The sequence below is a fragment of the Formica exsecta genome, unplaced genomic scaffold (genome assembly GCF_003651465.1).
Source record: "Formica exsecta isolate Colony F162 unplaced genomic scaffold, ASM365146v1 scaffold614, whole genome shotgun sequence".
Classification (NCBI taxonomy): Eukaryota; Metazoa; Arthropoda; class Insecta; order Hymenoptera; family Formicidae; genus Formica; species Formica exsecta.
Window position 1 is genome coordinate 1,197,377 of NW_021853375.1, and position 11,850 is coordinate 1,209,226.

The 11,850-nt window shown below is 36.4% G+C and overlaps 1 protein-coding gene across 2 annotated transcripts; it reads right to left on the reverse strand.

Annotated features, from left to right (window-relative positions):
- Positions 1 to 3,513: 3,513 nt before the first annotated feature.
- Positions 3,514 to 11,835, reverse strand: LOC115242653 (homeobox protein SIX2-like). 2 transcript variants are annotated; one of them, XM_029819106.1, is made up of 4 exons: positions 10,904 to 11,835; positions 10,233 to 10,694; positions 5,075 to 5,397; positions 3,514 to 4,809 (listed from the first exon to the last, which is right to left on the reverse strand). In XM_029819106.1, exons 1-4 carry the CDS (start codon positions 11,281 to 11,283, stop codon positions 4,643 to 4,645), a joined length of 1,332 nt encoding a protein of 443 aa, XP_029674966.1. In that variant the 5' UTR covers positions 11,284 to 11,835; the 3' UTR covers positions 3,514 to 4,642. The 2 variants fall into 2 exon arrangements, with proteins under 2 accessions (XP_029674966.1, XP_029674965.1); XM_029819105.1 differs by having other exon boundaries at positions 3,518 to 4,815.
- Positions 11,836 to 11,850: the final 15 nt, after the last annotated feature.

Genomic DNA, 11,850 nt, shown 5'->3' on the forward strand with positions numbered 1-11,850 from the left:
ATGTTAGTATTGCTACAATGTGCTGTTAGACGGTACAAGAGAAGGGACCCATGAACGACGATTCCAAAACAATCGACCGAACTCTAACCGATTCGGGCCGAACCGTTTGTCGGAGCAGAACGTGCCCTCAACAGCCAATTCTCGAACCGAAGTTCAAGATTAACCGCGCGAACATGCATCTATACTATGCACGAACATACGTTGCTACGCGGCCGGCATTCACCTCAGCCGCGATACTGAGGCGTTTTAACGTTGCTCCTACATTAATATATTAAATTTATTAATACATAAATATTTATATAATATATAATATTAATATAGTATTAATATTAATTGATATTAATATAAAATTAATTATATTAATAGGTATTAATATATTAAAGATTGCAACGCTGAGAGACATCCCATTTAGTCGGCAACGAAGTATGATCCTCGAATCGTGAAAATGGGATAGAGCTCCAACGCGAAAACGCGAAAACGCGACGCATCGTTGCTCCGGCACGATGACTGCACCGACGACGCACTAATGTCCGTTCGACGCATAAATGCGTGTGCCACATATGAGCCATTGTGCGACTCGTGGCAATGCTGTGTTGACACGCGACGCGAAAGACGCGAAAGCCGTCCGCGGCACGATGACGGTTACCGACGACGGCAGCGAACGTCTCGTACCACTACTTTCCCGTTCGAGTATCGCCGAGCGAATGATAACAGAGCCGAGGCCGGGCCGAGGCATGTAAACATTAGCGCGCTATTGTTTACGTTTACGCCGTCAAGGCTAACCATCATGTTATTGTCAATTTGTTGTCGAAATATTTTACGTACTATAATATATATATTGTATACGCGAATTTTAAAGTACAGAAATATATTTTAGATTATACATAGAAAGAGAGAAAGAGAGAAAGCGAGAGAGCGAGAGAGAGAAAGAGAGTTTATTATTTATTAAACGCGATTAAATCATAAACCTTTTTGTTATGTTAATTACTCAATCCTGCAATTTAATTCTTTTACTACCCCTGCGCGTTCTTAATCCGAATTATATTTAAATCGCTGAAAAGTCGAACGATATATAAAGCGTCGACATCACGCGAAATAAATGATCCGAAATTATCGTTACGATAAATATTTTATTAATAAATCAAGAATCTTTTATTTAATTTTAATAAATTAATATAATAAAATTCAATTATCGCGAAAAAAGGTAATAACTTATTATTTTTTCTTATTTTCTTGAAATTTAGCGAATTTCTCACATATTTAACACACATAAACGTGCCGATTTTTGCGACATATAATATGCTATTCTTTGCTTAACATAATCTTTTTTGAATTTTATAATATAATAATAAAATATTTAATAAAATAATTATGTAATTCACCAAAAAAAACTGTGTTTTCTAATACAAACTTTAATAAAATATATCATATATAAAAATCTCTTTTCTTTAATTATTATTTGTCCACATATAGGAACAAAATAAATAGAAATAAATGCGCAAGATAAATAAAAATAATGTACAAAAATAAAATAAATTTCTCACTTCAAAGATTGCTTCGTCGTCGCCCTCGATACTTTTTAAGCTTCCTTCTTCTCTCAGACTATCAAGATTTATTACAGAGTTCATTGCACTAACTCGCGAAAATATGGTTCATTACAATTCATTATCATTCATTGCGACATGATAAGAACATACGCGCGATACTTTGCACGGCACTCCCGAATTCCGCGATCGTGAATTAATATTCCATTTTGTTGAAAATAATTATACTTAAGAGTCAATAAAAACAAGGATACTATCAATAACTTCGAGTAATATAAAGCTTTGACACTCATCACTCGTTAACATATTAATTATTTAATATGTTAATTACGATTGTTTCGACACGGGAAGGATCGCTAATTATGATATAATAAATTTAAAAAATAATTACGTTTTTTGAAGTATAATCCGATGATGTGCGGAGCAGTAACCTTCCCATTCGAGTTTCGTCGTACAAAAATGACGATAAATTTTGCGAGTCAACAATAATATGCCGTACGGTATGAAGACCAAATATCTTGGTATGACAACTAATTTGTATGTGTGTTGCTGTCTTGAAATATTTAACATTTTATAATATAAATTCATGTTGAATATTCGATATTTTGTATTCCAAATTAAATTTAATATATGAGATATTTCATTGCAAATAAAATTTAAGATTTCTATAAGTAAAATTTATTTTATTTTGATCAAAAAACTACTTATATTACTACTATTGCTCTATTATATGTATTCTTACTATATATACTATTATTAAATTAATTAGTCTTATCACGTTGTTATTATTATTTTTTTACTAAATTTTCAATTTTTGAAAAGAACAATTTTGTTTGACATAAAAGAATCAAGAATTTTTCTCTTAATTTCAATAAAACAATATAATATAATTTAATTAATACGAAAAAATAATTTATNNNNTCTTTCTTTTTTTTCTTTTTCTTTTTTTGAACATGTATATTAGAAATACTGTTTTCGTATAGATATCACTAGTGTTATCTATGAGAGATCGTTTGCATTATCTCGATTCATTTTTAGATGGTGAGTTTGCCAGCTGCTGTATATGTATAAGTCTTTATTAGAAGATATCTATTAATTTAACTATTAATATCAATATTCTTTATATTTGTATTTATTTTACATAAACATTGATTAAATAAATTTTTAACGTGACAGTTATTAATAATTATTAAATATTTTCTTTTCAATTTTTAAAATATTAATAATGAAAGAAACACAATTTTATATAAAATAATTTACTTTTTTGATTTGTTCAAAAAATATGAGATTAAAGAAAATGTGCAAAAATATTTATAAAAATATGTAGTTATATATGTATATACATCGATATGTAATAATATATGTAATAAAGCTTTATGTGTATTTTTTATAAAATAGGAAAAATAGGAAAAGAGAGGAGTAGGGGGTTCATGTATGAACACAGGTCTATTTATTAAAAGCCAGTGATCCATAATACATCGTTATTTCTTGATATTATATACATTACATACATAATCCGTTTAATATCGTATATGTACCTTTTTCGGCTATATACAGTTAACAATGAAAAGTATAGGTAGCACAATTTCTCTCAGCTGCGCTATACGTTAATTGCTTTTCCTCTGTTACTTTCCTTTGCGTGAACTTCGCCAGAAACATTACTATAAACGGATTTTGCGATTTTCTCATAGCAATTTACAATAGTACGTAATACACCAACATCTTACATGACGTCAAAAATATATCATATATCTGATGTAAAATGAACATCTTTCTTACATACATTAGGGATAGGGATTCTTCATACATGTGACCGATATTTTATTATATAAAATAAATCAATTAACATAAATCACATGAAATAAGTTTTTTTTTTTCAAAGAATGCTTAATCTTCGAAATTAGAAATTGATTTTACGATAATATTTATTATATAGATTTTAATAAATAAAAAATGGTTTAAATTTATCAATGCAAAAAAGAAGTATATTTAAAAAAATCAGTTTTAATCCTTTTTTGCATTTAAATTTTAAATTATATTTGAATTTACAAGCATTTAAAAATCAATTCTATGTTTTAAACCACAGATTTCTCATGAGATTATAAAATGTCTGAGAATATAAATATATGAAGTAAATATTTTTGCATGTATGTCCTAAAAAAAAAAAAAATTAAGAGCAGCTGGAGCGCGCGTATCGCATACGGAACACCTTGAAGAAGGGTGTGCGAAATAAAACCAGTTTTTTAGCTCCTCCCAAGTCTTTTAAGTATATTCTCGTCTTCTCATTGGTTAAAACGTGCCCATTCCATAGTTTCGTGACATAACATTTGGTTGCATGAATTTGTACGATTAACATAATCATCTGTGGGTTACACGGTAATTTTCATTCAATATATTTCGAATTCATATTAAAAATGAAAAACGGCAACGGATTAAATTGATTCGATTTATATTTCATTTCAGAGAATTGCAATTTTATAATTACAATATTTTCATATAATCATATATTAAGTTCAAAAATAAAATTCAAAAATATTTCCTGCTTAAAAAGAAAAATTTGTTTAATTATATTTTTAATTTTAGATAGTTTATGAGATTTTCTATCTGACGTGTATATGTATGTATGTGTTCTGTGTGCATGCGTTTGATATATCAATTCTCTATTTTTTCTTTTATTGCATTAATACACATACAAACAGTTTTTAAAAAAGTCACCGTGTATTTGTCCACCTTTCGAAATAGATTCAAAATCAATAATTTTTTCTAAATTGCAGAACCCAGAAGACCTACATTCACTTAAAAATCGATAGAGCATATCGTACATTCATACTGCGTGTAGAAAGTATTTGATACTCTTCCAAGTAAATATTTTAAGGACAATGAATATGGAAGAGATGATGAGAGTGCGTTATCTGACTTTAGAACGGCCGTTTTTACAAATTTCCATCCACTCGATTGCCGTTCTTTATTGCGATGTGACTTGGATCAAGATGAAAGAAAAAGCCGTAAGATCAGGCAAAGGCGTGTATACGCGCGAGCCCGTCGTCACTCTGGCCATGATGAGCCTGGTTACTTCGGTCACTCTCGTAGTCCGTTGGTCACATGGAATGTTGAGGTGGCGGTAGCATGATCTCGTAACCGGCCGGTACGCTTTGCTGATGATGATGATGATGATGGGAGGTGGACATCATCTGATGGGTCTGCTGGTAATACTGATGGTGCATGCTGGAGTGGCTGGAGTAGTAGACCGAGCTCTGCTCCACGTCTTTTCCTCGGGTTTGAAATTGAAGATTAGAATAACAAAATTTGAAAATATAGAAGAGTATGATAAGAAGTCCGCGTGTATTTATATCGTTCATCGATTTTCGCGAATTAATTCATAATAATTTTTTTATCTGAATAATTACAAAGTTAAATTAAATAGATAAAAATTGACGAGCTAAAAATTAAGAATTTGAAATCAAATTAATAGCTGATGTTAAAAAATAAATAAACATAATAATATGATATTCTTCGAATGCTTAATATACCTGTGTCGTATACGCTGCGTCCGTAGCATAGAGCCTTAACATCGTTCATGGGGCTCAATCCGCCGTTGTGGGGATGCGCGGTATGAACGGACGACGGCGTAACGGGAGTAGCATAGCCATGATGAGGCCCCATGGGACTCATACCCATCGGACTGCACGGATTCATGGCAACTGGGGACATTCCCATAGTCGACAGAGGTGACATCGTGAGATTCGGACTGTCGGAATCGATGCTCTGCAACGACTGGAGGCTGCCACCATTGCTCACCGAGCTGCTAATCGTACTGTTGTTCGTGCTTTGACAATTCAACGATAACATCTCCCTGTAAACAGATTACAGTTTACGATATTAAAAAGTATTCGAAAAAACAATCTTCGCATACAAAAGAGTATTTTTTTGATTTCATCAAATATATTTTTATATCTTATCTAAATAGGCATCTTATGTGATCAAATTTTGCTTAAACGAATGCTAAATTAATTTTATCTCTGAAGTCTCCAATTTAATTGCATAAGAATTACATTCGTGCTTTCCATTCAAATTATTACATATTTGGATGTATAAAAAAAATGTATAAAAAAATATTTTTTTCGAATGCCTTAATTAGAGATGCTTATTCTTTTTAAGGTTCTTTTCATTTTACTAAACCGTTAAAAATCAATAGATTGTCAAGATGTTCGTCAATGATATTTTGAGAAAGGCAAGAGAAAATTGACTCGAGACAAATTCAACAGAAACAAAAGGGACTAAAGCTTACTTGAGAAAACCACTTGAACGCACTGTTGGGTTACTACCATAAATCTTGTTAAAAAAGTCGGTAGATTTTTGTCGAGAATCATACTGCGTATATTGTCTTAAAGCTGACAAAAAAATTGTCACTATAGAAAAAAAATGTGCTGATTCTTTGGTCCGGTGAAAATATATTTGAATGTAACGCACATGCGTATGGAACACGCTAAGAATTCCTGCGAATTTTTTTCTGGGAATTTTCACGGACGGAAACGTGAAAGGGCGAACTGAAAGGGATGAAAGGCACGAAAGACATGAAAAGGTCGTCGAGGCGATGACGATGACGAGGACAATAACGACGAGGACGACGATGATGACCATCTTATTCCGTCCAGCATCATATTGTTCTATATCCGCCTGCCGTGATGGAAACAAACCGCGAAGCCGACGCGCTCACGTACTCGCGCGTGCGCGCGCGTGTGCGTCACGCACGGTGGTCCATGTGCGAGAGCAGCTCCGCCCATGACCATGAGTCGCCTTTGCTCCGTGTTCTGTTGCTCTCCTCCGCACTCACGTTCTCTGCGAACGTCGGGCCGCGCATTTTTATGGTCGCGTCTCAAGGTCTGGGATTTGAAGAAATACGCCCTACGTGTAACGCCCTGCTTACCCCGAATCCCTTTCTCCGGCCTGGCGAATGGGAGTCTAGTCACCGGGGACAGGTGGGGAAGAGGGAAGGAAATTTTAGGGCTCATTTCGATAATATTTCGGGGAGGCTATTAATGTCGCTTGTGTTATGTCGTAATAAGTGGACCCATAACTTGGAAAACTTGGAAATTTCATAACGCCTTTTTTTTCTTTCTTTTTTTTTTTTTAAGGGATACATGAATGCGATAGATTGATTCAACTATCAGCAATTTTGCGCGCATGATTCAACGGATCAATAAATCCGTATTAAAGTTAGCCGTGGAAATTTGAGTCACGCAACGACACTTAGAAAATTATCAGATGGAACCGCATTTATAATCTGTATTCGCATCACTCCCGTTGGCGACCTGGTGCTTCTGGACCTAACGAGGAAGAAGGCGCGTCCTCGTTCTTGCACGGCACACGTAAAGATAAATCGAGGTAGCGGCAGAGGGCCGGCCGTGGCCTTTATGTAGTAAACTATTGGTAGTGCGAACAGCTCAATGGTGAAACGGGAGATGTAACCGAAGCTGCGTCATAAAACGGTAATGGGGCGTCGCGTTTCCTTTTCCTAGAGCCTTCGGCGAGGAGGCGGGAGGACTCTAAAGGACGGGAAAAGGGAGGAAGTTCGACTTGGTTCTCTGCCACCAAGAATTGTTTTCTCGAAAGCAGGGGAAACGATGGTAGATGCTGCGAGCAGTTTGCGTAGACGGATGGATAATCTCGTTTGAAAATTCAAAAATTAATCTCTAGCGGGAAATTATAACCCTTTGGCCCTCTTAAAGCTCAGATCCTCAAGTTCAGTAAACTCTTAAAATATTTTCTCAATAAACAAGATTTTTTTATCAGTAAATAGAGAAACTTATAAACGTAGATTAGCGTAAGATAAATGTAAATTTAAATAGCTTTGATCTTCGTTAATTAACTCTTGGGAGAGCTTCCAAGGAAAAGTTTAGCAGAAAAGTAAGAGTAAAAGCTCAGCAGAAAATTGCTTTCGATAACTTTAAAAATATTTGTATATACTGCTAAAGAATAACTACGAAGATTTCTCTATAAAAATGATCGAGAAGGGAGAAAAAATTTTATTAAATTCATTGAAAATATCATTAAACAAGGCCTCTCTTTTATACACATCCAAGAGTTAATATTTCACATATTTTCATCGCGCGCAAAAATATTTCGAATTTAACAGATTTTACAATTCGTTTTTAAGAGGACGACGTGTTCTGCGTCGTCATTCAAAGCCCATATTATCTCTAAAGAATATTACTAAAATATTGTCCACAAAGTGGAGAAAGAAATTGAGATACGAGTGACGGGAGAGAACAGTAGCGAGATCGATCAGAGCGACAGAGACTTGGCTGGTCAGCCGAATGTCTCTCGGTGCCGGAGCGATGGCTGACGCCGCGCACATATATATGTATACACACGCAGGTATCCCTTACGCGCGCAAAGGGACACGATATATGCGTGTGCTGCGTAAATTTCTGGCGGCGCGTTATGCGTGGCTCGTGCGTGCGCGCGAAGAAAAGAACGGACCGGAGAACGAACGCAGCGTTGTTATGGCTACGCGACGGTGCCGCGACGGTCACGGCCTGCTCCTTTCTCTCTCTTTCTTTCTTTCTCTCTCTTTCTCTCTTTCTTTCTTTCTTTCTCTCTTTGCTGGGCCTTACCGCTCTCTAACGGACCCATGAGAAGCCATGCGAAATTCGTCCCTCTCATCGACAGAAAAATGTGTTTGCGTTTTAACACGTTTAAGCTTGTTATATTTTTCCTAAGTAGTGCAAGTCAATATATTTTATACATTTCCGGATACGAGATAAGACGAAAATTTCTGTTATAAATTTTCCTCCGCGAAGAAGTCTCGTCGAAAAATTCTTTTTCAAAATAGTCACGAAGAATACGAAAAAGCAAAATTCGAAAATGACGCAATATGCATTGATAATATTAAATATATATTTAAGAGTATATAATATTTAAAGATGAATATTCTTTTGTACTCCCTCTTAATTGAAATCAGTATTATCACTGATAAGCAATGATTTGAGTTATAAATATAGTATTGCAAACAGTGAAATCTTACTGAGAATTAGTATATTAGTGAAGTACTCACTGATAAAATCTTGTCTGCAATAATCAGTAATATTTTCACTGATTCTATTTAAGAGAGTATACATTAAAATTTTTTCATTCTTTTATAATTTTTTAAATTATATATTATACATATGTCTGTCAATATAAAAATGAATCGAATTTATTATTTATGTAACTAAAATTCTGTTTTACAGTAAACAGACTTCTCTTTGAGCGACGGATTTTCATGCGTCGCTCCCAAGAATTCCGCTCTCGATCTCGTGCGTCTCGATCCCAAGAGATTAAAGTCTACGTTGCCTGATCTTATCGTAATTTGCTCTACCCCTGTTATGTCAATAAACGGCTGAACACGCGTCCGGCATTATCTAAGCGTGACTCCGTCTATATTTCTTTTTTACGTCTCTCCCGCCGCTTTTCTCTCGGGTGTATCGTTTACCAATGAACCTCACGCGTAACATAACAAGCCCCAGTGTTACGCGTAGAACTGCCAGACTTTATTCCTTTCCCCTCCCCTCCTGCGCTCGTAATCGCCACAAAGGACGTCAACATGACACAGACATTAATTAGATAAGCCCGCGGATTAGATAATCACACGGGAGAACCGAACAACACCGGATCCCTGAAGAATGTTTCACGATTATATCATCGCTCGGTTATCGTTTTGAGTCCGGTAAATATTTCTGTAGCTGCAGGATGAAGAAATCTGCGTTGTAGATTGAATAATCTAATTTTTGATTATAAAGGAACAGATATGCGTGCTCCGCGTTTGTGTTTCTTTGAACGTACAACTCAATATAATTATAATTTTAATATAATTTTTATTACAATTTTTAACTCACTTGCTTAATACTGAAAAAGGACACTTATCGGAACACTTGTCGCTGGGAAGGATAGGACCCCCCCACCCCTCCGTCAACACGTGCTCAATATTAAAAAAAAAAAAAATAGAATCCAGTTTCCCCAGTAATAATTTTATTCTTATTGCAAAACGTTATATCGTATTTATGTATCGAACTAATTTCATTTGATTTATTTTTGTTCTGAGCTAATGCTACTATATTATGTCACCGCATGACAATTGAAAAAAAATAAGATTTATTTTTCTTCAAAAAGACAATGGTCGATGATACCGGAGAGGAAATAAAATCAAAGTGATTTGTATATCCTGTGTGCGAAGCGACACTTTTTGAAAAAGAACACATACTGGAACACTTGTTGCTGGAAAGAATAGAGACCCCCCGTCGACACATGTGTTTTCCATGCATCTGACAACCACGGGTTAGAAATCGACGTTCATCGTCATTAGTGAACAATCACGATTTTCATGGGAAAATAAGAGTGCGGTGACGGCAATAAAAAAATTCAACGGCGAAATTAATTGAAACAAAGCGCATCCTTGCTTGTGTGCTCAGATTATGAACACCCACGCTAAGTATATCGTCAAGCAATATGAAACCAATTTAATTAATTTCATCAATTATTCTCCTTCTTTCCATGCGTAGAAAAAATCTTTTCGAGTTAAGTAGAATTACGGGTATAACCATCCTCACATAAAATATATTTGCAATTTAATTAAAAATTAACAAACTTTAATTCTTCTGGCGTTTTCACAGTGAATGTGCGTAAAATCTATTTGTACGAAGTACTTACGTTCTCGTTTGCGGCGTGCGATCTCGCTGCCGACGATTCTTGAACCAATTTGACACCTGAGTCAGCGTCAGGCCGGTCTTCTTCGCAAGATTCTTCTTTTCGTCCGGCGTGGGATATCGATTTCTCATGTAGCATTCCTTCAGGGCATTTCTCGATCGCTCTTTGAAGCAGTAAACGGTCTCCTCACCGTCCCAGATCGTCTTCGGCAGCGGATACTTTTTGCGCAGTCGATACTTGTCGACGGCACCCAACGGTCGACCGCGAATTTTCTCAGCTTCACGGTAGTGCGACTTGAACCACATTTGCTGAAGTTCAGGGTGACGACGTGGCGAGAAGGGATGGCTTTCCAAGATCGAGTAAAGTTCGTGGTAGGCTCCGCGGTGAAAGGCAACGGCGGCACGCGCCATCAGGACGCTCTCGCCTCCACGTAGCAGTTCACCAGGCGGCAGGGACCAAAGAAATCTAACATGAATACAAAGTTTTCTTTTTAATATATCTCGCAAGAGAATAATTTAATAAGTAATTCGGACAGTTTTGAGAAAAGATTAAACTGAACAAAATTTTTTAAACAAATAATTAAAATATATAAAAAAATTATAATATATAAAATACGATGGAAGATTTTTATATACGGCTTATATAAGAAATAATGTGTGCGCCCTTTCAATTACCTCGACAGCTTCTCGATATCCTGACTTTGCGAAAGCGCTTCGCACATGCAGGATATTTGCTCGGGGGTGAAATTGCTGGTGGTGCTGCTGAGGGAGAGGCTGGTGGTGCTGCTGAAGGAGAGACTGCTGATGTTGGTGATATTGGTGCTCACGCTGGCGGAGCTGCAGGTGGAGAGCTCCTGCGGATCAGTATCCGCAGGAGCTCTCCAGGAGGGACTGCCGTTCGACGTAGGCGTCAAATTCTGGGGATGATGAGTCAACCCGAGACCAGACATCGACGTCGCGTTGCCGTACTGCGCGGTTGCATTGCGATGCACGACGCCCATCTGGCTGTTGCAGTCGCTGTTCGGCGATGACAGCTGTTCCGAACTGTCCGACATCCTTGGCTGGCGGCTGCGTGGCTCTCATGAACCGAGGTGTCGGACAGAAGACAGGATTCCGTGCTCATTCGCCGGTCCCGGTGCGCGGGAAATATAATAGAACGTAACAAACGCGAGCTTTCTCCGCGTTATTCGAATCTCGATCGACGATCACTTGTCTCGAATTACAGATTAAAAATATGACTTTCCGCTCTCAAAATTGCAAATGAAAAATGGATTAACACTCTGTGCTGCACGACTTGTCTATTTCGAATAAAGTTTCGAAAATTCACTGGCAGTTCTGTATCTCTACGAACGTTCTTTCATTGTCCATATATTATATATTGTCACTTTTTATTATCGAACGTTTGCGAGGCGTACTTTTCCGCTTCTGCTATTCAGCAGTTCGGGATAGTATATCGTTGTGTCTTATAGATCAGCCGGATGAATAACTGATGACGAAAGTAAGCATCCGCACGTTCGAGTCGGCGCGACGATTGTTTAATCACGCACTTTCATTCATAATGACGCCCACTACATTCTCATTCATCAAGACTTACTCCAATAAAGCCTTGGCATTTTTTTTTT